Raw genomic sequence first — 27292 nt, 5'->3', positions numbered from 1 at the left:
TGTGTAACGGGACTCGGAAACAACCAAACCAATAAAAAAAAAGGAAAAAGAATGGTGTTTTCTTTTTATCGCCTGGTGACTCCTCGCAGGTGGTACTGCTTGATGGTTGTTAATCTGCCCCTCAACTTATTTATCAACGAGCCCGTAATCCACCTAACAATTATCTATGTTAAATCTTTACACCTGCTCGAGCTAGCAATGTAAATATGCAGTTGTGCGTCAATCGTGGCCCAATACGGCTAATGAAGTTTTAAATGTGTTAAAATTGATCGCGGATGCAGAACAAAGTAAACAAGGCGGACAGAGATAAGTGATGCCTTAACACAATTCTGACGTAGTGCAATGCTCTTCTTGCCGAGTCTAGCTAGTGTCGGTAAGCTTCGATACACAGTAACCTGCTATCGGCTCTAACAGCTGCAAAACTAGTATGCAGTAGCTATCAGAATTTTTGCTTTAGCTTCAGTCGTTATAGTTAGAGCGCTGAAAATATTGTCAGCTGAATATCAGACTAGCACTATTCTCCTCAGCCAAAGTGTAGTTGTATTAGCAACTGGCTCCTAGTGTTAGTTGATAGCAATTTATTGATGCGGCTTGCTTTCCAACGTGACTTAGCTAGTAATAAAAAAATCACTAGGGATGTAAAGAGTAGAGCCAAGGCTAGTAGTAGCAGGAGACAAACAATAAGATAAACTGAGTCGACGGTGAATGTTGATGAAAATAAGCCTAGCCTATTCTTCCTTGAAAAACCTTTAGGCAGGCGGCGTGCAGGCGCTTGCTGGATAAGCCTAGGTTCCTACTTCTGAGTCGCCGTTCGGGCGATGAAGATGACCTAATGTGAGTTGATAAACTGGGAATTCACCTGTCACTCACCTGCGAGAAGCTCACTGAAGCAACCAAAGGGCCTGAGTAACACCAACAATGGCAACTTTTACTCCGCTGCAGAAGACAGATCAAAACTACAAAGACCGATCGCACAATGGTTCCGTAGTAAACCAAATACGGTAGATAAGATTCAATGGCGTAAATCTAGTAGCCAAAGGTTTTGACCACTGAGATCGGCCCTAAAATGAGAAACAAGGCTCAGTCGCTACACTACTTCCAGCTCTGTGGATGTAAACTTAAACTAAAGACTTGAGGATGGCTTGTTTCAGCTTCAGGTGGTTTAGACCAGACCGGAGCGATAAGCAGATACGCAGTCAATAAATGCGGTAAAATAACAACAGGGGTTGTTCGCTAGCCCAGCACTTTATGGTTGCAGTTAACTTAAAGGACTTTTAGTCGCTTAGTGCCAGTCACCTGCCCTTGAACTAAAGCGTTTCTGTAGATGTCTCACCCCTGTTTATGTAAGTTTTAGATGACAAAGTGTACTTCTTTACACTTCTTTAATACGACAATGCCTTGTATTGTGAAACAAAAGATTAGTACTAGAATACTAGCACCAAGCACCTGCCTATATGAACTTTCGGGCCCCCCTGTGCAAGTACAATTTGACTACAAACTGTCAAGTCGTTAGTATCTAATTAGAAGCGTTGGGTTTATTTATATTAAAGTAAATAGCTGGTTGGAGGCACTTTGCTTTTGAGATTGAGTCTGTAGTATAGTATGTTTTACTAATTTCATGGGCTTAACCATCATAGTTGTCATCCAGTCCCTTCAGCAATACATTTCCGTTCATTTCAGGGGGTATTTAAAATACTACCCTAACCCCTAATTATAACTCGCATGTAATCGACATGAGGTCGGTTCTCCTTCTGCCGACCGACCGGATGTCAGCTATTGGTTGGCCGGAACTTACTTGACACCGCACGTACACGATATACGTTGTTCCACGAATGATATTATGCGGCAGCCAGAACGACAGCTTTAGTGATATATATTTAACTCCTGAGTAATTACCTCTACGGTATGGTTGTTGATGCCAGTAAGCGCATAAAAACTTCTTGGACAAGCCTTGCATCTGGAAGCCCAACAAGATACCGACTGGTGCTTTAGAAGTTATATCCTAACAGCCTCTCTAACAGCTTCGAGCTGTTGCTGTCATGCGTCGCAGAATCATAAGTTCATCTCGTCAACACCGAGTCCGATCTTGGCTTTGGTGCATAGCAGTCATTTCAACTGCATGCAGCCAGCCTCTGGATCTCGCAAAAAACTTCATGCATGCACTAAAGTATCCAATGCAGTCTCCTCGGCGAAAAACCAGCAGAGTTACCCCTGGTCCTGACATAATACGCCTTGCATTAAAATTGATGGAGTTCAATGCATTACTTAACTTTGTTCATTTCCTTCTGTCGCTGAGCAGGTCTGGCCTACAATCATCATCAGCTTCAAAAGCAGATGTTTTGGGGGATTCAACTGCCTCCGGCGGCTGGGGCTAGCCCCAGACCCCCGTGGCTCCTGCTTCGCAGGAGATTGTGTGGATCGGACACGGAATGACTCGAGCGAAGCGAGAGGAGCCGGGGGTCTGGGGCGCAGCCCCAGTGAAGTATGGTCATAATTTCGATACTGAGGCACATGTTTCGGTGTGCTCGTCCCACTTGCATAAATCGGAAGTCCCATTGACGTTTTCCGCGATTGAGTTCATGCCGGCCACGATTGATTGTCGATTACCAAGCCACTGTGCTTCATGATCGAGAGTCATGCAATATCTCGGTACCAGTTCGGCGCCATATATTCTCGGAATTGGGCTGATCGAATTATTTTCAGGAATTGTGCAGAATAGTCCTACCTATCGCCGTTGGCACTATTCCTAGATCTGTAATTATCTCCACACAAGATCGATGGAACCACCAAAACTCTAGAGTCAAGAGTAGGGGGTTCGTGGGGTCCAGATTATAGTATCGGAAATAGATATCCATATGCAGAAGGGTCCACACTTGGCGCCATTCGCTTTGTGCTATTGGTCCAAGCACTGTTCAACAGTTCTTAGAGAAGTATATCATAGTGGACTGACAATTGTCGTAAACAATGGTATTCCTCATTAGCAACTTCATGGATTAAATTAGAGCTGCTAGCACAGCCTGCTTATATTGAATCTCCTATTTGGGAATTATGGATATCGGCAATTCATTAGTCAGTATATAACTGACTGACTTGCCCCGGAAAGTCCTAATGTGGGATGACGCTCTTTCCTAATCCAAGTAATGGCTTTTAGCTGGTGTGCAGGGACCGACCTACAGAGAGAAACATGGCTGACTATCCTCAAAACGATCTGATGCATCGAGGGCTCATTACCTTGCACGCTATTATAATATTGCAACAATAGATGATCCTCATCATTATTATTTCCCACATAGGGAAATAATTAATATACCAACCAGCCATTAATTAATTTTTCTCATAGACTTGTCAGCTTCATAGTATTTCTGTCTCTACATTCTATTCTACCTCTTGTCTGTTGAGTGAGACCCTATGTCTATTCTTCCCCTGATTCAACGTTGAATCTAAAAGACTAGTGGCAAAATCTAGATCTCAATCAATCTTTGAGACATACCAGTATCTCGCTAAAATCTTGCTTCATTCTTGGTATGCTTTTGGTCTGACCTTATTCCAGTATCTTTTTCAAAGTTCTAATAGAGTTCGAGCGACAGTTGAGCAATGTCCGCAGGTACCATATGCACTTCGGATATGGCCCGTGCTTTGCATACGGTTGAGAATCACTGCCGCATACGGTTAAAGTACGCATTTTATGCAGTGTTTTGACAGCCACTAGATTAAAATATGCACGACCCCACCTGCCATCTAAATTTAATTCAACTGCACACAAGCCAACCACTTGCAGAAAACGAACGGACCACTTCTCCAAAAGGCTATTTGATGAGTTTGTGGCGGGTCATGAAGCTATGTTCGTATGATCACGTCCTCCCATGGGTGGCATTTGGTCCCGCCTCATGGGCCGTTCAAGGAACAATCTACAATTATGTCCAAGATCCGTGATCCCGCCTCCAGGCACCGTATCCGCTGATGCGAGATCAACCAGACCAATGGCAAATATATAAAAGACTGGATCTATTCTAAACACTTGAATTATTTTGGTTTCCTTTCCTTAGTCTTCTTCGTTCATTAAGCAAGTCTTCACTCTTTTAACTTACCGTTGCTCATTCATTCCTTCCAGAAAACTCGCTAAAGTCAATTTTGCTTACAAGAAACACTGCTTAGTGTTTGAGTATCATAACTACCGGACTTTATTCCTTTCATATTTTGCTAAAAATGAAGTTGACGTCCGTTTTATTATCAATGGCAATGGCCAGCTTGACGGGTAAAGCTCTGGCTGAGGAGTGGGTTGACCCCGACCATATTACTGTTTGGGTTACTGTCACTGGTGACAGTAATTTCTGTGCAGCCCCTGCTCCTACCAATACCGGATTGGTTGCCACAACATCTGCTAAGGGATATCCTGTCGTGAATGTCGATGGCAGTTCTCAAACTGTTACCGTTTCGGCGGACCCTGCTCCTACTTCAGCAGACCCTACTTCAATTGAAACTCTTGTAGACTATGAGACTCTTGATCCAACAGTGACAGTTACTGCGGACCCGGGTTCCAATACTATCACCAACACCGATACTGTAGAAGCTACTGTTACCTCAGTTACTGGTCTTGCTGAAACCAAGTTCGTTGATGCTACCTCCACTCAAGTGCTTACCTCATCTATTACTGCCGCTCCTTCCAGCAGCTCTTCTGCTATGAAGACTATCACTACAACTGTTGTTGTTGATGGAAAGACTTTCTTACGCACTTTACTCGTTGGTGCTGATGCTACTAGTACTCTCACTCAAGCTCCTCTTGACCCTTCGTCTTCTGATGAGGATGTTTATTCGACAGTTTACGACTACTCTACCGAGCAGCCTGTCATCACTGTTGTTGTCGCTCCTACCAACACTGTTACTAATAATCAGACTATAGTTAACACCATTACTAGTGATGGTAAAGCTATTCCTGTTACCACTGTTGTTCCTGTTACATCTACTGAGGTTCAAACTAGTACTATTGGTGGCGGAACTACTACCGTCCCTGCACCTACTTCTTCTGATGATACTACGACTACTATTATTATCACTATTACAAGAACCGTTACATTTACCAATGGTACCTTTGCAGAGGTCATGACTGGTGATGCAAGTGGATCTCTCTCTCCGGAGACTTTGATTCCTATCAGCACTGGAACTGCCGACCCCATTGTCCCGATTTCACCTCAGACAAGATTTGCCAATGCTAGCATCCCTGTCGCCACTGCTACTCCCTCGAGCAATGGCACCACTTCAGTACCTGTCACTTCTTCAATTGCTACCTTTACTCCGGTAAATGCCACGACGTCCGCGGTGTCTAGTTCTTCAGTACTTCCATCTAGTAGTGATGTCATCTCATCGGCCAACTCAACTATCTCTCAGTCATCGCCTAGCACTCAGTCTAGTACTATCCCATCTACCACCAGCGCTTCTAACTCAACTACTAGTAGCTCTACATCTGATGCAGACTTCCCTTCTTCTACAAGTGCCATCAACTCAACTAGTATCGCTGTTACTAGTTCATCAAGCTTAATCACTTCCTCTGGTATTACTTCTGCTGCCCCTTCTTCTTCAGCAGTTACTAGTGCCAATGCTACTTCGGCTGATCTTTCTTCATTCTCTAGTGCTTCCATCACTTCCTCGGTTTCTTCTGTGATTCCTAGCTCTTCAGTAGCTTCGACGAATTCTTCGTCTACTGTGCCAGCAACTTCATCGGCTATTTCTTCGGCTTTCTCCTCGACCCTGATAACTTCTAGCTCTTCTGTTGCATCTTCTTCTAGCTCTGCTCTTGCATCCTCAAGTTCTGTTGGTAACTCTACTATCAATGCTAGAGGTTTGCAGTATAGGCGCTACGTTCCAGCCACCTTACGACCGGTTGTGCTGTAAACTCAGAAGAATTGCATTATTTTAAAAGGAACTAGGTTGTTGTTGGGACACTGCGGGGGTGCACGCCAGGGCCATGATGGTTTGGCATCATAAGATACCACAAGACAGGATCCGAGTAGAATTTTTTTATTATCATTACATGACTATGTTTCATGATGTTGGGTTGGGCTCATTTTATTCTCTATATTCGGTTTTTGGTTTTTTTTTTGTTTATGACTGACTGTATTTTTATTGTTTTTTTGTTTTTGTTTTCTCTTTCTTTGTATTTCTATTTACTTTCTTCAGCAATTTGGCGCTAATAAATTCTTAAATTCTACCATTCATAATTTATTCTTGGCCGGTGGCCGTTCCCATGATTCCTTACTGCTACTAGCCGTGGCCGCGAACACGCCAAGTAGAGGTGAGTATCTATTTTGCGCTGCTTGCATAACCAGCCTACTGATATATGCAAGGCATCTGAACCAGCCATCCCTTTATCAGTACTTCTTGGGGACGCAATCAGATAGAGTCCGGAGAACCAGCCAACCGAAATCAAATCCAGCCTCCTGATTTGGCAAAAATCATATGATCACTTAGAGTCGTACAAAGCCATGTTACCCCGGGAAAGGGAAAGGGGTACGATATGGGACTACATCAAATTAAACGGGGCTGGTTCGGAGAATAGGAGCAGTGATCGTCGATACTCTATTAACAAGTGAACGAAAACAGGTGTCGGTGGCGTGAGTGGTCATAATTGTTTAGTTTGTGTGTCTATCGTCTTCGGCAATTTTGGTGCTTTTAGACAGGTACTGTTACGTCGTGCAACTCGCTAGATAAGGTTTTAAGCTACCGATTTATAGCCGAAACAGTGTTGAGGACTTTCTACAGATTCAGAATAGCTTTCCATTTTTGTTAATGAACTTCCCAATTCTATCTGTGAAGCTATCAGATTAGGTTCACCTCTTATGGTAACTTCCTCTACAACTAAAAGCGGTATGGCAAAAAGCCGAGAAAGCCGGTTCCGTTGCAAAAACCAAAAGAACCGGTCGACTTACAGGATGACCTGGGAAGCACAATTCTGTGTATGTAAACTACTCGGCGAGTCCTAATATAACTTTGCATGAACGCCAGGCAGAAAGTGGGTTGGCATGCTTCTGCAGGTGAGCCGTTTGTTTGCAAACGGTTTTTCATGATCATCGTTCCATTATTCACCGTCTTTGGCTGTGGCTATCTCACTATGAGTGACTGTACTGCCTCCTTAAGCTCTTAAAAGAGCCTGTACCAGCAAGCATTATGTTGCAGTTCGTGTGCTGCTCTACACATAAAGGAAACTAAATTGAATATCTGTTTCAATTTGAAAAATGCTCTGAAACTTCAAGTCAAACGGATGACGACGATATTCAATCGTAACATAGTCCAGAATGCGATCAACCCAAAAAAAGATAGCGCTAGAGTGTAGTCTTCGGGAAAAGGTGTCTGGAGACACTAATATGCAACAGATTTAATGAAAAAGTGACCAATAGGAAGTACATTGTACTTTGCTGTCTATTACCCCATGTGAGCAGCTGCCTCTGCCTGACGCGAACTGCGCTTGTGAAGTGCGTTGCAACGTGAACAGTCAACGCTCATGTACGCAGACAAATATACAGCCCACATTTACATTTAATGCTGGCATGTAGAGAGGAAGCTGCTAGAAAGTACGAAATTCCTGCACCTAAGTATCATACCCGAACTCACATAGAACCCAGTCTTGATACCCATAATAGACTGAATTCACTAAACTTACTCCCTGGGCGCTGGTTCGACCAACGTGCTCGAAATTAGGTTGGCACATAGGAGTTTGTACTCGGCAATAACATCGAAGATAGTTGCTAAGCCGGTAACAAGGGTACCGCGAACTTACCCCGGCCGGCTTATGACGCCCTATCTTTGCAGCAAGGGGGATGCGCAAGTTTGTGGGACGGAGGGGAGCCAGGTCTGGTCGAGATGCTCTCACTCGTTTCCAGGGTAATACTGTCGCGCTCTGCTATAGCATGACAGGTGATCATTATTATCTGGTGTACATCACTATTCACTTATCTAGTGCCATAATCACACAGAAACGACAAAATATTAGTTGGCTTGCTTTGACATCTACAGATCTGTTTCAGCTCAATAGCTCGGTAGCTTATAGAACAAGCTGAAGAAGCTGTTAGTACATACTAGTGGCATGCAAGTCACGGGTGATCCTAGGAACCAACTCTATTTTTACGCGCATCCCTGCCAACTGGTGGGTGTGATCAGCTCTGGGGTTTCTTAAAAGACAGGAACGCGATGAGAATCGTACGTAGATAGAAAAAAAAATCAGCCATATGGGAGATCTACAGGAGGAGCTCATGGCGCAATTCTAATACATCAAGATAAACGCAACATCGGCATTCTCTCCCAGATTCAGATCACGTCGAGATCAGAACCAAATCCGGGAGATCTGATGAATGCTCTTCAAAATAGGTTATATAACAAGGCTTAAGGTTTGACTGTGATTAAAAACACAATCCAATTCTATTAAAGGTCTCTCTAAACGAAGGCCACCAGTCCGAAAGCGGGTCACCTAGCAGCTGTTTAGCGCGGACTTACCTCATTTTCGGCAAGTGGATTTCCTGTTTTAAACTTTAACAACCCTCTTTCGAGTATGCACAACTGACAGCGAGTTTGTTTTTTGTGCAGTAGTGATCATTACTTTTTTCTGGTCCTAACTGTAGCCGATCTCTTTGAAAAATTATAGATATGCAGCCAGGATAGACGGTAGGGGAGAATGATGAATATGGGCCGGCACGACAGGAATATAGGTGGCTATTTTTCCAGTCGATTCTGACTGTACCGATTCGATTCCTCACATTTTCATTGTTACTTGTCTATGTATATATATATACAGGTGGAAAGCTAAAAATCCACTAAAACTACTTAGTAGGGATTTTTGACGGTGTTTACTGATTGACGTTAATTAACACCTCCTTGTTTCGCAGGGCATCAATTTCGCGTATCTTTCAAACGTTAAATTTAATCACTGACCTAGGAAACTAAGTAGGAGTTCTACTGCATAGTTAACTAAGCCAATTGGTTAGCTAATAGTATTCGTTGCCAGTATATAATTAAAGTGAAATACCCAGCTATCTGGTAACTGGTACGACATCGCGAACTTATAATTTTTAGTGCCTATCCTTCATCATGGTAGGACACTCAGGTGCCGTTTTGCAACCTCCAGCGACCCCAATTCGTGACAGAGGTCGGATTTTGTTTGGTGGTAGATAGTAAGTAAAAATCTTGAGAGAATGTGTTTTACTACACGCGAAAGGGAGGTGGCTAAGGCACTCTGGATTGCGAAGGTAAGCAGGTATCAAACTGGCTTCCAGTCTCATGCTTATAGTGGTTATTATTCTGAAAATGGTATTCAAAAATCAAGCACAACGATTGGATGGTTTCCTGACTCACAGAACGATTGGATAATCAACCGAACTGGCCATGAAATCATGGTGGTACCCCTGGACAAATTCAGATCTATATCATGGATACGACGACAGGTGACCAAAGTAACTAGCAGCTTTTCCATAAATATTTGCTATTCCGTGGTGCCCCTGATATACGCGAGGCATGTTTAGTAATAATTATTTTGTGATGTCACTTGGAACTTAATCTTTGTTGTCTGCTTGGTTCTTTGTGGAGCATGTCTCAGTAGTACCAGATTACATCTGTCTTACCTTAGCTGCCTTGTGAAGTCTAGTTCTGATAAAGCCAACGATCGCTATGTATATCTAAAAAAGAGCAAAAAACTAACCTTGAGCTAGTGATTCCGATGATATTGATAGCCGAGGAATATTTGAGGCTCCAGAATCTCCCTGGAAAAGAACTGACTTCGATGCAAGATGGGGTAAAGTCAATGATTTAGTTACCCAAACAAGAGAAAGTTACGGAAAGAGATCCACGAGTCTTGAAGCACAAACAACAGATTGGGGCACTTCTAATTATACAAAGACTCGAGCTTCTGACCATCGACTTGGGTCCAGCGGAAGTATTAAAAGTCAAATCTTAAAAGAGAACCAATCCAAGAACCAGGGCAACGAATCGGACTATGAAAATGATCAGTATAATAAGAAGGTTATGGCTGATTTTCTAGCTCCAAAAGCTGGAGCTGAGAGCAGCCTTCTGGATTTAGAGTTCGAAGAGCCCGAGACCAACTGGCTTGAGATTGGCCAATCTGTCAAGGCAGACGTTGTTTCAAAATCGTATTTTGAGCCTAAATTGGCTGACCAGGTCACCTCATCAACTAATATGTCCACGGTCGTCCCAACTACAACTTCCAATACGGTCTCCTCAATCACCACGACTACTGCTAATGCTTCAAATAAGCTATTTAATAAGATTCTTCCTTCTTTGAAAAGGGAACTCATTTCTTCTAATCGTCATAAAAGGAATTCGAGTAGTATCAATTTGAGTACTGCCTTTCACTTTGGGTCCAACAGTAGAAGCTCACTAACGACGGCACAAGTCAGCGCACCAACTCCTGTAATTAGCCAAGCTGCCAAATTACCGACATCGGTTCAACTGCCACTTGATTCCTCTAAAACTGGTTTAACGACGGCTCCTGTTACCCCTGTTGAATCTCCGACCTTGACTCCTTCTACTGAGTCAGTTGCCATCGCTGCTGCTCCGGCCTCAAAGCCAAGCCTACCACCCACAAGCACCAGAAGTTCGAGCACCATCCCTCGATCCCATAAACCATCTGCATCCATTACTACCATTACACCCAATTCTGCATCAGCTTCTGTACCCACTCCAGTTGTTCCATCAAGGCACCTACGAGTGCCCTCAACTGTTGTTATTGGAGCAGGAACAGCTAAAACTGGACCTATACTTGGTTTACGCAAATCATCAGCGCCCGTCACTTCGTCATCTGCTGTATCAATGTCTGATTCATCAACGGATAATGATGTCAGTACTTCGTCTGAAAAGACATCTGAGCACTCTAGGGAAAACGTAAACCACAGTCCTCCTGGTGACTCAGTTGTTAAGCTTGCGCCATCATTGAGCCCAATTGTGAAGACAAGAACTGATCGAGCGCCTAGTACCAGCTCTAGCCTATTTTCTCACTCGAGCAACAAGACCTCTGATACAGTTAGTACTACGCCCCCTACTACCCCTGTGAACCGAGGTTTACAATCTTCGCCAATCGCTAGAGAGTCATCTTTGGTTATCCCAAAGACAAGACCTGAGTTCCCCTCTACACCTGATTCAGATCAGGATTCTTTTACCACGGCTTTGGATTATGCACCAGAACGTAGGGTAGTTACCGATCCTAAGGACAGTCCTCGGTCTTCAATCCTCTTCTCTACTAGACCATTATCCCAAGTGTTTGAACAATTGAGTCTCGAACACAGTCGCGTGCCAGAGCTTCAAAATCAGTTGGAAAAGATCCGAATCCAACGCATGCAATTATGCAGGGAGCACAATAGTCTGACCTCTATACTGAGTAATCCAGTAGAGCTCTACAAACATGACTCCGGTGAACGGAATAGAATGCGTGCAAGACGTAGCGAACTTGACCGAGAAATTGCGACTCTGGATAAAACGAAGTACGAGACGGGCTTAATGCTTACAAGAGAATACAAGAAAAGAAGAGACGCCGGTGCCTCTGACTTCTGGGTCCGCTCTCGTTGATTTTTGTTCATTCATTATGTATGATTTATTTATGTGATACGATACGATTTTTTACATTCCATCATTCTGTATGGCTCTTTCAGTAGTTAGTTAAGACTCCGTTCTTCAAGGCTGCTGTAGCATTACTCTGAGCATGTTACCCAGTAGAAATACACTGAAGCAGTGGGCTTGGATTGAGTTAGACTGAGCATGGCCCAGTAAAAGTTCAATTAACAAAAGTTTAATAGAGCGCAGATTCATTAAATAATACAAAATAAATTAACGGTTGGACTTACATAGAATACCCTTATTGGAGTAGAGATTAGACAGGTCAACCTTATGGCGACAACCAGAAGCTTCATCGAAAATGTGGCAGCCGAATTTCGAAGCGTAAGGAGGGGTATATAGATGGAGGGATACTGCTACTTCAGAAGGATGAGGATTTGACATACGATGAAGACCGAGTGTGTCAGACATGTAGGTGACATCGTTAGGTTTGATGTGAGTTACTTTGCTTGGAACAAGTTGTTCGTTCTCATGACTCGGCCAATCGTACAAAGTTTCGGTCAAAGTTCCTTTCAAAACTTTAACTATACAATGTGCGTTTGCATGGTCATGTATCAGAGAGCCCTTTCCAGGGTTCCAAACAAGAATCAGCAAATTGGCCTTCTTGTTGATATCGTCAACTCCGTTACGAGTGTAGTTACGGGATGGGTCAGCAAGAGCATATTTTGTCCACTCATCCTCATTATGATCTGCCCGGTATTCTCGGAGCCTTGCCATCAGATGTTCAACGTCAACATCCTCAGAGTCAATACCAGATGAGGGGCCCAAAATTACTCGAATATCTTCCACTAATTGTTCAAAAGCAGATGTCGTAATTGTCTTCTCGGTAAATGAGTCATGTTCTCCTTCGCTGTCTGTAAGTTGCTCTTCAGGAGGAGACGGAGGTAGTATTTCTGTAACAGTCGAATCACTTGTCAAATGGACCAGCCCATGATCATCCTCGAGGTCCATATATGGGTTGGGATGGTTATCATGAAGAGTTGTACCCGTCTTCTGGTAATGGTGCACCTGTACAGCAGGATCAGCCCGTGACCACATACTGTGTGGGCCGGAAAAAACTGGGGGAGACATTATCAGCCAAGTACCCGCTTGGCTAGCGTAATGAAAGGACTAAGAGAAACTAAGCGGAGTGCAACACCGATCTCTCAAAATATATCTGCACAGCAAAACGTCCCGAAAAGAATAAACTCACGTCAGTTTACTCTTAAAAACGTCACCTATGCGATGAGCTGCAAAGAACACTATAATATCTACGCCACAATCCAAGGATCAACAGAGCTTATCTCGAATAAACTGCTTCGACTACTGTAAGGGTCTAGTCAGTTGGTGATGTGATTTATGCAAGTAGCACGCAATTTCTGAAGTTGTGTCGCAATCGGGGCGAGATGGCCAGTTTATATATTCACAGACCTAACCCTGAAGTAGAGTTTGAGTCAATCCTATTGGACGCCTCTTCTGCACATTCCGCCACAATTTTGCACATCGGTCGATGTTATGTGGCGCAAACGGCACTGCTAAGGCTCTATTGCCAAAGTGGCCAGCGGCGGGTAACGATACCAAATGCCCCTCACTCGTTTAGAATGATCGGATCAGATAAGCAGCGATGCGACTGCCGTCATTCTTCAGTGAGCTGATTTTGAACACGCTCATAGCATATGTATACACGGCACGTGCCAAAACATTTTTAGAACCATAGATTGAAATTAGGTATTATAGATGGTAATGAAGATAGTATTGTTACATTAAGTCGTTGAAATAATTATAAAAAATAGTAAAATAACAGAATAATAAATTAGGGTTGGCATTAAGCCTTAAGAGATCCTCTAACAGTTTGCATAAACGAGTCTTCGTCTCCAACATTGATTAGAGTTTTGGCAGCCCATCCGAGTTCATTAAGGATTTCAGCTGAATCTCCATATAATCTATGTTCCGTTGAAAGAATGACTCCAAGTGCAACTCGTAAAAGGAATGCGTCTCCTTCAAATACATACACATCCCAGATTCTATGTACAATATCAATGGACAAGTGATTAGTGAATTGGGAACTCAGCATTGGCTCCAAATAAGCTGAGGGTGGTAGTTGGATGTGTTGAAAATGTCGGTACAATGGTGCCACTTTCGTATGTAAAACTTTGAGAAATGATGTATAATAAGAGGTTACAGTGCGATCATCTCCCATCAACAAAGCCATTGTCAGAGAACCCTCCAACATGTTGGCTAAAGCAATAAATGCATCTAAAGAACTTGACATGTTGAGCAATAAAACCGCACTCATGGATGTGATGCTAAATTTATATCCAACCTTAGGACGATAAATAGCATACGCCTTTATAATGTTAACCAAATCATCATGAAGTGGCCCATTCTCACCAAAAATCTGTAGCTCTGCAAAAACCGATCTGGTATCGCTAGCAATCAATTGATGGTCCTTAGGCGATAAGCTGCGAGACGCCTCTGACAAATACTTATTATAATCAGCAGCGGTGATTTGAAGTTCGTTGCCAATTTTTTGTTTCCAGACTTGCTCTCTATACTGTGAAGGGATTCCCCTCCACCATAGCTCACGGATAGCACTCGACTTTTCACTGACAGCTTTCGAAAGATTCGGCATGACTTTATTTTTCCATTCTAACTCATCAATCTCGCGCTGTTTTTCCCGTGTACGTTGTTCAGCTTCCTGTTTAGAACGGCGCTTCTTGTCAGCAGCAGCAGCTTTCTCTAGAATCTTTGAAAATTCCTTAAGGTGCTTTTGTTCCTCGTCCAAAGTTTTAGGAGGCAATCCAGTTGGTCGAGTTTTGGAAGATAGAGAATATTGGCTAATATCCGAGGTGAGACTGTTTTCACCAAACGAGGATGTTGATGAGACTCGTCGAAGTGACTGTCTACGCGAGGAATAACCACTGCTACTGACGCTGTTTCTAGAGCTACTTCCAACGCTAGTTCTTCTATCAAAATCGTTGCAATTTGGTGATTGTGTAAGAGCAATAGTTAAATCTTGGGCATCTTTTCCAAGATTCTCAAGACCACTTGAATAAAGTACGGGCTCTGCCTCATTAATCGATGGCAAAGTTGAAACATCAGGTGAGTTGTGAACAGACGAGCGGCGTTTTCGGCCAGCTGCGGCAGAAGACGGAGCTGAGGGAGGGCTCAGAGGTTCTCCTGAAGAATTAACACCTGTACCCGCAGCCTTTGAAGCTCCGTCCAATGAGTTTTGTCGTGACTTCGCATATAGCGCTGGTGATAATGGTACATTCCACATCAAGGCATCTTCAGGCAAATCATAATCGACTCCTTCATCATGGTCATATTGCAACTCGAGTTGTTCAGCAGAGAGCCTTCCAGACGATCTCTGAGTTCTGAGTTTGGGTCTAATTTGAGGATCAATTGGGGCTGTAGCCTGGGGATGTACTCGTTGTTTGTGATTAACAGCACCAGTGTGTGCTCCATGGGATTGGGAAGGGTTTTTATCAACTGGATAGATGCCAAGACCAGCTTGAGATAGATGGCTTGAACTAAGTGCTTTTCTGAGCAAAGGAGTGGATCTTCTGGAACCAGCTGGGGCGGGATGCGCCATTCTAGAGGGGGTTCGAGTAAGATTGGAGGTGGTACCAGTTGAAGCCCTTCTTGTGTTGGCTGAAGGAGGAACAATATCAGTTGGAATAGAATTTAGTGGGTTAATGTCTCCCGGTTGGATTCGTGTAATGCTACCGTTAGATCGATGACCACTTCCAATAGATCGCTGTCGGGCAAGTCTTTTATGAACAAAAGTATAATCATCGGCTAAAGGACGATTGCCAGTCATAGTGGAAGTCATGGAAGAAGCAGGTGAACCAGTTGATTGTGATACCTGTGGGCCACTGGCCTGCCTTTGGTGATGAAAATGCTGTTGACCAGTGGTAAGAGGAGGTGAGAGTGGGTCGGCTCTTCCTAAAGTGTGAGAAGATTTTGACTGGCGAGAGGATCTATAATCAGCGAAGGATTTTGTAACGTCAGTTGCAGAAGGAAGTCTAATAGGAAGTTTATGCATGGTACTTGAAACACTGACATTCTCAATTGAATGATGACGGCTGTCTGATCCTGGGTGAGCACTATTCGGGCTAATTGACGAAGTGCTGACAGTGGTATTGGCAGTGGAAGAATCCAAATCTTCTTCGTTGGATGAATCCCCACTGCTTCGCGTAGAGCTTGCATCACTGAAGTAATTTGGTGACGATGACGATACTGTAGTCGAAAGAGAATCACGCAAAGAATCACTGATGGAGTTTCGCGATGCAAAATTACTCGACAAGGAAATCTCTTCAAAATCTGCAACGAGTGATAAAGAATCCGAAATGTTCAATGGGGATTTCTTGATTGAAAGTCCCGAAATGGGAAGCTTAGAAGGGGGTTCTAACTTGAAGTTGTTCTTTGCAGCGTCATTGCCGAGTACTGATATAGCCATGTTGACGTAGTAAGGTGATGCAACTTATATAAATGCGAGGTGAAAAGAAACGAATGAAAAATGCCTGAAATAATTCAGCACAATGGCAGTGTAGTTAAGCAATTATCAAACAAATCTAGAAGTTAGCAAACAGTCTGAACAAACGAAGTAGGTTCAATTGTAACGACCCCTTGGCAGGTACCGTGAACAATTGGCCTAAACTAGCAACAAATGACAAGCACTAACCGATCTCAAACAAAGATCAGAATTAGATCAGTTCAGTCGCCAATTGACCATACATTAGCTAGTGCTCTATCTCAGCTGAACAGACGCCTATAAATAGACTGTACTAGTTCAGGTGAAGTCAATATTGGGACCAATAAAAATAATCAGCAACAGCTCGTATAGTGGGGCCTAGAACTTACAATCAAAATAAGTCAAATCCAAACATTCAATCGTTAAATGGATGCAACGAATAAAATTAAAATCAAAATAAAACACAAACACAATTAAAATAATAAAAGAGCCAACTGGTTGACAGATGGTCCACGCTGAAAGTTTGCAGTTTGCAGTGGAATGTGTTTACTAAAGCTGGTCGGGGTAGAAAACGCGTTGGGACAAGGCTCAATATTCTATGCGCGTTTGAATTTAGTATGTGTGGTAATTCCCAATTTTAGATGGTCCCTAGATTAAGCTTAGGTTAGAATTTCTTAAAGGGTCAACTAGAAAATGAACAGGGCAGGGGTTGGGTCTATGGCAGGAAAGAATAAGGGGGAGAAAAAGCACCAGATATTTATGATCGAGATTTGAGATCTAGCAAATAAAATATTCCAGCTCTCAGTCGTCAGCTGTTTTGAGTTATATCGTGTATACTAGCAGGATTATGGATGCTGATATTGCAAGACCTCATATGACCTGATAGCAGGTTGGCCTTCTACTGCTCCTTGATTAAAAACCAGACAAAAAAAAGGTATATCCAATATCTCAAAAAGATGAACAAACTCCTTTATATACTGCTCGTCAAGTGTCAAGTCCCCTAGTAACTTACCGTAATAAATCTAATACTAGGATAATAGTACACACCAATTTTTTATCGTAACCGACGTATTTAGGAATTTAGCAAAAATGAAGAAGCAAAAAATTCAACAGGGATGATATGAGAAAGCCGTTGTAAATTTTCCAGCTAGTTGATAGTTTTCAAGAGAGAAGAAGCACTTAGCGATAGACGAGAGTGAGATATAAACGAAAGTAAATGTAGCAATTGAAGTATCAGTTGAGCTTATCACTTGAACAAGGATATAAACAGGGGTTGAAACTATTTCTTCGCCTTTCAAAGGTGAGAATTATTATCGTAGCTGGATTTTAACAACAAACAGTGAGTATGAAAATTGATTTCTTAAACGCTAAAGTTTTAGAAAATGAAAAGATAGGAATATTGTAACAATTAAAAAGACAAAACAGCGCTAGCAATACGCAGCAAACAGAGTTCTGTACCTACAAAAAAATAACAAGAACGGATTATCAGCTAAAGTACCGATAGGATCGACAGGATAAATTAGACCAAATAGGTATAAGCAAGGACTCTCATCTGAAGGCTTGTTAGAGATGGTCAAAGCACAATATTGTTTTAAGGGATAGAGATTGCATTTTTACAACCTTATATGGGAACGGAAAGGCTCTTTCAAGAATGCATATGCACCTACTAATGTAGAAAAGCTGCCTGTACAGATAGAGGGCTTGCATATCTTCGCCAAAAATAAAACCTCTCGAAACAATCTTGACAACGGGACAAGACCGCCAAGTGACGAGCTAGGAAACCGCCTAATACTGTTATTGTCGTAGACACAGTTGGGTGAACGCAGAAAAGCATGAGGGCGGATTGGAACATTAGTTCAGGCAGCTAATTGATTGACGAGCGTTCTTTAAAATGCATCGAATGCTGTCAAAGACGCCAACAGGCAGTGGCAAGTTCTTGCTAAGCGAAAGATTTGATAGGAGACACAATGAAATCACCCTTGGAAACTCTTTTCACCTCGAAAGTAGTAGACATCCAGACGGGATATACTTCCTCATAGGCAGGAAACCACCGATTTCACGATTTCACGCTACTAAGTATGGAAACAATTGATGTCGTCGGAATTAAAGATAAGCTTGTTTACAGAAGATCGACAGCTGCCAGGAACAAGCCACCAGCTTATCGGTAGTCTGAGGGTCTTTGTCGGTTTTCGGAAGGTAAGAACATCCGAATCCATTGGAAACTGATGATAATGTACCACGCCATATCCGATGCTATAGCTAGGAAGGTAAAACAACAGGTGATATTGATTTAGATTCTAAAAAACTAAAATAACGTAGATACGGCTACACGAGGCACCAAGAATTTGATTCCAGTGGTTCTTTGTTTGCTTCCTTGTTTGTTTGTTTATATTTTGGTCGTCTGTTGCCTGTGTTATGTATGAGCCTGCTGACCCACCATCGCTTAAAGTCAACTCTAAAGGCTAATCTAATGATAATACAAATTGTAACGAATAAAACAAACATCCGGTAATACCGCGCACAAGCAGACGGGACAGCAGCCGCGTTAGCATCCCGAATCGCAATCGCAATCGGCAATCTTTGACAGATAGATAAGCCGACATATTTTTTATGATAGCTTGGTCCCCCGATGGTCTAGCTCAACTTCTAATTTAGTCTTAGCGTACCTACCACCCCTGAAACTAGCAGTGGTCGACAGTATGATTTGGGCTCCACGAGTAAAATCTTAATTTTCCATTTTCCATTGTTCAGTTTATGCCCAACAAACAACAGATATTGGTGACCGTTGCTCGCCTTCAACTGGTCCTATGGGTAGAACACATGTTTTTTTTGCCATTGTGTACTATAAATGGAAACGCCCGAACAGGATGCATTCCTAATCGATGCATATTCCACGCCCTAGTTGGGCAACTAACTTTCCTCCTAAGACCGATAGACAATACATCAAGCACCTGCTAATTTACATGTGCGTGGCACGCCCTCAACGGCGCAGGTTCACTACCCGACCCAGTCGGAGCTTTGTCGGATATCTGACGATCTTTTGCGGTGCTCCTCAAGGATCAGTCTTCCAAAGAAAGGACGACTCCTCCTTAACTAAGATTTTTGGTCTGCTGGTAGGAGCTCCGCTTCCAATTATGTGACACCAACGTCTTTGGTGAGTGCAGCCGTCGTAATATCGTAATATCGACTGGAATGTAGCGAGAGGAGCGAGAGGAGATAGAGCTTCAGTACAATCGTGTCAAAATAAGATGCGATATAGATATATTAATAATATGTACAGATGGATATGTATGATATATGTACAGGGTGCTTGAACAGCTGCTCGGATTGAGGATTTATTTACTTCTTTTTAGGGTCTTTGTCACTCTCGTCTTTGTCACTGTTTTCAGCTGCTGAGTTTGACTTGGACGTGTGACTTTCACCATTATCATGATGAGTGATCTTGTTAAATAAGTTTTTCAGGAATCCCTTCTCGGAAGACGACGATTTGCTATCGGCAGTTGTGCCATTGGAGTCTTTACTGGCATTGGCAGCAGCATCACTTGGGTCCGGTTTCCATGATGGGGTTATTCTCTTGGCATGTGTATCATTGAACGCATCTGCTAAGGCTTCTAACAAGGCAGTCTGGGTAGCAGTCTCTGGTCGCGGCGTCTTGACATCGAATGTGACTTTCAAATCACCGCGAGCACCTTTTCTGTTAAGAACTGGCATACCTTGGTCGTTGATGGTGACCACAGTACCTGGTTGGGTAGCAGAAGGGATATTAAGCTTGATCTTGGATCCCTGGAGAGTTGGAATCTCGATTTTACCTCCTAGGGCAGCAGTAGTCATGGGAATTGATGCTCTATAGAACAAGTTCGAGTGCTCTCTTTTGAAAAGCTCGTGTGGTTTAACTCTGACTCGAACATATAAGTCACCCTTACTTATACGAACATTGCTTGCGTTGAGCACGGGAGGTGCATCTCCTTCACCAGAAAGCTTTAATCTCATTCCATCTTCAATACCAGCTGGAATGTCTACGATAGTCGACTTATCCTTCTTGACGACACCCTTGGCATGACATGTGCCACATTGTGATCCACGGGGGATGATAACACCGGTACCTTCACAGACACCACAAGTAGATGCCATTTGGAATCCACCTTGCATTAGGTGAATAGTTGATCCAGTACCTCCACAGCTTGGACAAGTATCCTTCTTCTTGCCAGCTTTCAACCCACTACCTTTACATGTTCCACACTGATCTAACGTGCTATATTCAATATTCTGTGCTTTACCTGCACCAGCCTCCTCCAGTGTGATGTGGGTCACTGACTCTACATCATCTCCTTTATAATGCATAAATCCAGATCCTCTGCCTCCTCTACGGCCACCATTACCACCCATATCGCCAAAGCCAAACAGATCCTCAAAATTAAATGTCTGACCCTGACCACTGCTAGCACCTCCGAAATTGAATCCCTGGAATCCAGAGAAATTGCCGAATGGATTAAACGGTCCGTCGGAACCACCAAACCCACCTCCTTGGCCTGGTCCACCCGGTCCGGCACCCTGCTCAAAAGCAGCAGCGCCAAATTGATCGTACTGCTTCCTTTTCGAATCATCAGATAATATTTCGTATGAAGATTGAATATCTTGGAACTTCTTATCAGCACCATCTTCCTTATTTACATCTGGGTGATATTTCTTGGCCAACTCGTAGTACTTTTTCTTGATATCTTTTGCAGAAGCCTTTCTATCAACTCCCAAAACCGTATATGGGTCCTTCATAGCCAGGGAAGGCGATGAAGAGTGGAAATGTCTTAAAAAAGAGCGGCCATTGTTTTTGAAATTCTCTCTGTTTAGGGTTTTGGCACTTGTCCTAGGACCAAAGAAGATTCCCTTGCGACAGGACCCAGCAACTGTCTTTATCGCTCTTCCACTCAGCGGGAACATTTCTTACTATTAACACGACCGTCTCGTTCTAGCCGACCCGAATCTCCGCAAATTTGCTGCTTCAAAGAAAAGTTGAACCCAAATGGTATATGTCAAGGACTAGTAGATCAAGTAGTGCCAAATTCTAGAAATTTCCCTTTGGGTTAGGGCAAACGGCTGATATCTGCGAGAAGGGTCTACAGGGTCCTAGCTTACCAGTAAATTCAGATTTTATATCTTCCACCAAGATACTATTACAGAAGTGGTTTGACAATGAGGTCCGGGGTTAGGCCATTTGAACTGTACTAGACACTATAGTCATATTGATTAATATTCACCATCACTGAAGAAATATCATCGCAGAACTATTCACAATTGTCATATAAGAGTTGTATAACTGGACATATCTGAAATGATTGAAATGGAATTATAAATTGTACATTACCGAAAACCGAGCTTCTTTTCCTGCCACAGTAGTATAGCGAGAACAACGAAAGCAAAGACACCTGAGGATAATTATACTTCCTAATGGCACACACAGTAGAATTTTTATCGTTGTTCGATGTCCTCAACCAGAAAACAAAGATAAAATTTCCAATCTCGAAAGAAAAAATAGCGGCATATTTGCCATGAATCTAATATGTATATACATATATTATTTTATATGGTACTAGATCTAATTTTCGAACCTAAGCTACTGTCTGGTATCCAACGGTATGCAAGATAAGGTTAAATTCTTTTTTCCGTTTTGGGAATCAGTAGAAACCAGTAACTAATGCAGGGCCAGCTCTCCCCACATAGGCTATTAACAGGCAGTCCGTCCAACACCTGTTAGCCGTTTCACCATGAACACACTAGCTCAAGAGCTGTCAAGTTACGATAAGCCTCATTAATAGCGGTAATTGAATTCGGCATTGTGTCTTGATTTCAATAAAATGAAGTGAGAAAAAAGGTTTGGCATCGATATCGGTTTAAAATCCAACTGTAAACTATTAGAAACTAGTTGAAAATAGCTTCTTTATTATTAAAACCTAGTTCATTTATATAATTCTAGTCATGGATTAATAACTTTGCGAATATTCTCGCAGAGTACAGTTCTGGTTGGGGTACTAACGGACCCGTGTCATCTGTCGTTCCCGTCGTGTAACCGGACCTATCTGGTTCCTCGAACCAGCATGTGATATCTGCAAGCTGATCGATCTCCCAACTGATTATCTAGTACCTAAGCGGTTTACAAACAAATTTCGGAAACAAAAGTTTCAAACTAATTGACAACTCTTTTCAAAGCCTCCGGTGTCTATATGAAATTCGTCATTACTTGAAAGACAGGTAGCATTTTTTCTGAGTTGTGGAATATCCTCCAAATATCGCCTACTACCCCTGGAGAAGAAGCCACTCCCTACAATTCTTAGATGCAGGTTACTCGTACCCTAAACTGTCCATGTGAAAATTTGACAGCTTCAGCCGCAGGTCATTCGAGAACGATTTTTCAGTATAAATAAGGCCATGCTTGCCCCTGGCACATGCTTTTTTTTTTTTTTTTTCTGTAGTAAGTTTTAACTCACTTTAAACTCTCACAAATCAATAATCAAAATGTCTGCTGTCAACTACAAGGTCGCTGATATCAGCTTGGCTGCTTTCGGTAGAAAGGAAATTGAACTCGCTGAGAATGAGATGCCTGGTCTCATTGAGACCAGAAAGAAGTACGCCAAGGTCCAACCTCTTAAGGGTGCTAGAATTGCTGGTTGTTTGCACATGACCATCCAAACCGCTGTTCTCATCGAGACTTTGACTGCTCTTGGTGCTGAGGTCACTTGGTCTTCTTGTAACATTTTCTCTACTCAAGACCACGCTGCTGCTGCCATTGCTGCTACTGGTGTTCCTGTCTTCGCCTGGAAGGGTGAGACTGAGGAGGAGTACCTCTGGTGTATTGAGCAACAATTGAAGGCTTTCAAGGACGGTAAGAAGTTGAACCTCATCTTGGATGATGGTGGTGATTTGACTTCTTTGGTCCACGACAAGTACCCTGAGATGTTGGAGGGCTGTTTCGGTTTGTCCGAGGAGACCACTACTGGTGTCCACCACTTGTACAAGATGTTCTCCAGTGGACAATTGAAGGTTCCTGCCATCAATGTTAACGACTCTGTTACCAAGTCCAAGTTCGATAACCTTTATGGATGTCGTGAGTCTCTTGTCGATGGTATCAAGCGTGCCACCGATGTCATGATTGCTGGTAAGGTCGCTGTTGTTGGTGGTTACGGTGATGTTGGTAAGGGTTGTGCCATGGCTCTCCACAGCATGGGTGCCCGTGTCCTTGTCACTGAGATTGACCCTATCAACGCTCTTCAAGCTGCTGTCTCTGGTTACCAAGTTGTGACCATGGAGGAGGCTGCCAAGGTTGGCCAAATCTTTGTCACTACCACTGGTTGCAGAGATATTATCACTGGTGAGCACTTCGAGTCTATGCCCAATGACGCCATTGTTTGTAACATTGGTCACTTCGACATCGAAATCGATGTTGCTTGGATCAAGGCTAACGCTCAATCTGTTGTCAACATCAAGCCTCAAGTTGACAGATACTTGTTGAAGAATGGTCGTCACATCATCCTCCTTGCTGAGGGTCGTTTGGTCAACCTTGGTTGTGCCACTGGTCACTCTTCTTTTGTCATGTCTTGTTCTTTCACTAACCAAGTCTTGGCTCAAATCGCTCTCTTCAATGCTCACAACAAGGAGTTCCGTGAGGAGTTCGTCGAGTTCCAAAAGTCTGGTCCTTTCGAGATCGGTGTTCACGTTCTTCCTAAGGTTCTTGATGAGGAGGTTGCTCGTCTTCACTTGGCCCACCTCGGTGTCCAACTCTCCAAGTTGACTTCCAAGCAATCTGAATACCTTGGAATCTCTCAAGATGGTCCTTTCAAGCCCGACCACTACAGATACTAAACGTATCTGTCATCAATCGATAATGACACACCGTCACTAAACTTGTAAATATGCATCAACTGCATTTATTTTATGCTCTTAAACTATTTATTTCGGGATACGACAAACTTATCTATACCTGTTATGACAAATTAACCACAACGGTTTAATGAAAAATGATATATAATCTACTTAATAATAGAATTCCTCAACGGATTTTCATATCTAATATTTTCCTTCGTTTCTGAGCTGAATAGATTCATGGGGCATCCTGAGTTTTCTCTTGCTCAGTAAACTTTTCAGCTTTTACCCCTGAGTACAGCCGTACGGTTGATTGATTTCTCGCACCACCCCAGTAATCTGATCATACTCTTTCATTTTCGTTTCCTATCTGGTTAAGGTATCATGCTAAGGAACCCATCAGTCAAAGCTCTTATAAACAACAGTGTAGTTGCAAGGTACACACTTAATCCGGTGCCGAAAAGTCTCTCGCAGAGCTTGGCCGTATATTCGCATTTTTCACACTCCATTGATTCAATTTCTAGAGCCGAAGACAATGTGCAACTAGAGTCTCTGCCGAAAATCGTTGAGTATAAGCAAGATCGGTGTCCAGTTACAAAGGAATACCTGGAAGATCTTAGGCTAGTAGTTTTTGATCCTTTCAGAATTGTAGCTAGACCATCAACAGCAGTATCTGCAGATGGATCTATTATCAGCAAACATAGGACATTAGCTGACTTATCACAACACCAACTAGAGGATTTGACTCCTTTAGAACAGCTACTTCTCAACACAGACAAGGTGCATCTAGAGAATGGTGAAGAGGTTCGCCTTCAAATTACTCTATTGAGCAGGAATAGTGAGGCAGTGACTATGGCTCGCAATGTCCATACCGCGAAGACGTTAGGAACTTTGGCTGACTCAGAGAATCTAAATGATGCCATAAGTAGGGCCGATTCGTTGTATGAAACGAAGCTCAAAGGTCTCATACAACTTCTCCAGCAGCCAGAAAAAACACATTAACAGGAGAACAAAAATCTAAGCCGAAGAGCTTATTTTGCATATATATCGTTACGAGTCATGAATATAAATATTATTTAATCTAGTGAATATTCTGGAAAAGAAAATTACTGGCTATAGAAAGTAGAATTGAGAATGTTTATTCAGTAGACATCAAAGACAAAAAGAAACAAACGGATTGGAGTCATAACAATTAGGAGAGCATATGAGAAGAACTGAGCATTGCATTACCAGAGCCATGTAATTGGTTATGCTGCCTCATAATAAATACGTTAAGAAAAGATGATTGGATGCTAATATAGGTTGTCAGAAATTCTATAATTAAAACTTGGCCATAAAGTCGCGAAGAAATTTGTTGAAGTCCCTGTGATATACATAGAACTTGTCTGGATTTCCGAGAACAGCAGATGCCCAATCATAAGCAGCACCTTCCATGAAATGAAGAAATGTTCGAATCAGGAATGGTGGATCATTGGGAAGGTCATTGCCAGATACGAAAAATTTAAAACGGTCAACAAAATCAGCAGCATCCATACCAGGGTGGAATCGTATTAATCCAATATCCTCACTTCTGACACGATGGGTCATGTCAGAAACTTGTTGTTGTAAATCTCGAATCACTAACCACATTTGTTGATTCGTTATCTCTGCCTGCCGCTGCTGAGTCTTCTGCCATTCATAGATTTGACGCATATACCGTTCTACCTCCTTCCTGTAAAGCGTCACCTTCGTCTCCCAGCCTCTATTCAGTTTCAACAGATTATTGTTGTGTTGGGCATTCAGAAGGGCAATCTGCTGGGCTGTATGATCTAGACTTCTTCTGTGCAGCTTCATAGCATGAAGGTAACTGGAGTCCTCCTCGGGTCCAATAGCAGGTGTAGCCTTTTTAGATTTTGGGGTTTTTGAATCTGGTTCCTCCTTGGGTTCTGGAAATAGAACATGGTTGTACCGAGTATTGCTATTCATGATGATGATTTTGTGGCCTACTATTTGAAGTGTGTGTAAGAAGGAATCTGGGCGTCCGTCCTATTATTTATATCTATATAATAAATTTGAACCATGCTCTATCCCTGTAGTGATGATGCGGGATGATGCATCCAAAATGCACCCCGTATGTTTTATTAGTATGAACTGGTTAGCCGAAGAGAAGGAGAAGAGAACAATATGATTCACCAACCTTGACTCTTGTTTTAATACACCCGCAAGTGTGATTCACTTGCAAATAATAATCCTGGAACAATGGCCATGAATCTGAAATCGTTAGAGTGGGTCGGCTGATCGTCCACCCTTCCATGACTGGCCAGATCTACGAATATATCTTGCAGGAAGGCATTTTAAATTGCATATAGGTTCCTATTTTGTGATATATTTAGGCAATCCAATATCTAAATAATTTAAGTGGAGCACTGTGCAGAAGATAATTATTTAGACAACATTAAGCTATGAGCTCGTATTGAAAGGGTGAAAATGAAATTTAACTCATTGGAACGCGCTTCTTTTATTAAAAGAAAGTACTTGCAATATTTATTAGAGGTTAGTTTTCCATTCTCATCTCCTTCTTCTTCATGTGGTTTGACATTAGGATGTTTATCACCGAGTGGCAATCCCATATCAACAATAAGGCGTCAGTGCTTTGCCCTGAATTTCTGCAGGTCATATGACAGTGATTTACTGGCTGACGGCAGCTTTAAACAATAAAAAGTAATCTTCGACTTCTCCGCATGCAGAACAAATAATCGAATTAAGCGAATATAATATCCATCATGACTCTGACCGACGTGGCATTAAGAAGGACGTCTACGGAGGTTTGATGGATTGACAAAGTGGCGAATATTAATGTTAATTCTACTTCGTAGAGATAGATCTGAGCTGTAGAAGAGTTTAAAAAGAAGTAGTATTAGTATTCTAAACCTATGAGTGACCCCCGCCGATTTCTATTCATGCGCGTGATTTAGTCAGATAAGGGCAAGGTGTCATGCCACTCTATTTGGCATTTAAGCATGTGCTAGGGGCGGTCATTGAGAATCATGGATTATTGTATCACTAAAAGCTGATCGTATTTTCGATGAAATCACAGCCTTTTCTACAAAATGGGATAAATATATACAGATACAGGTTTTCAGGCTTTATGCTAGGGGCAAGCGTTATATCTCGACAAAATTAAAGCACGAGTGGCTCTTCTCAGAAGTCAATAATCGCTTAATTGCCACAGGCTCATCATTTCTTGCATTTTTTCAATTTCGTGGATTTTACTACCCGTGTTTTATATTTTTGTTTGGCTCATATTATTTTATGGCTGTTTCCATATAACTACAATTGAACCCTGGGTACAAATGTCCGAGGATCAAATCGGCCTGGGTCAATCAACCGGTTATGTCC

General features: G+C 42.5%; 4 protein-coding genes across 4 annotated transcripts; 1 reads left to right on the top strand and 3 right to left on the bottom strand.

Moving 5' to 3' along the window:
- Nucleotides 1-11820: 11820 nt before the first annotated feature.
- Nucleotides 11821-12645, bottom strand: AWJ20_1285 (uncharacterized protein; the record flags this gene model as incomplete). The annotated part of the gene is made up of 1 exon (XM_018878151.1): nucleotides 11821-12645. The coding sequence occupies one exon, from the start codon at nucleotides 12643-12645 to the stop codon at nucleotides 11821-11823; it is 825 nt and encodes a 274-aa protein (XP_018735484.1).
- Nucleotides 12646-13411: 766 nt separating this feature from the next.
- AWJ20_1284 (uncharacterized protein) lies at nucleotides 13412-16048 on the bottom strand (the record flags this gene model as incomplete). The annotated part of the gene is made up of 1 exon (XM_018878150.1): nucleotides 13412-16048. The coding sequence occupies one exon, from the start codon at nucleotides 16046-16048 to the stop codon at nucleotides 13412-13414; it is 2637 nt and encodes an 878-aa protein (XP_018735483.1).
- Nucleotides 16049-19402: 3354 nt separating this feature from the next.
- MDJ1 (Mdj1p) lies at nucleotides 19403-20833 on the bottom strand (the record flags this gene model as incomplete). Its single annotated transcript, XM_018878149.1, has 1 exon — nucleotides 19403-20833. The coding sequence occupies one exon, from the start codon at nucleotides 20831-20833 to the stop codon at nucleotides 19403-19405; it is 1431 nt and encodes a 476-aa protein (XP_018735482.1).
- A 1737-nt stretch (nucleotides 20834-22570) lies between these two features.
- On the top strand, nucleotides 22571-23914 carry SAH1 (adenosylhomocysteinase; the record flags this gene model as incomplete). The annotated part of the gene is made up of 1 exon (XM_018878148.1): nucleotides 22571-23914. The coding sequence occupies one exon, from the start codon at nucleotides 22571-22573 to the stop codon at nucleotides 23912-23914; it is 1344 nt and encodes a 447-aa protein (XP_018735481.1).
- Nucleotides 23915-27292: the final 3378 nt, after the last annotated feature.

Source organism: Sugiyamaella lignohabitans, chromosome A (assembly GCF_001640025.1).
Source record: "Sugiyamaella lignohabitans strain CBS 10342 chromosome A, complete sequence".
NCBI classification, from domain to species: domain Eukaryota; kingdom Fungi; phylum Ascomycota; class Dipodascomycetes; order Dipodascales; family Trichomonascaceae; genus Sugiyamaella; species Sugiyamaella lignohabitans.
Note: the sequence above shows the minus strand (reverse complement) of the source record. Positions and strands in the feature narration are given on the sequence as shown.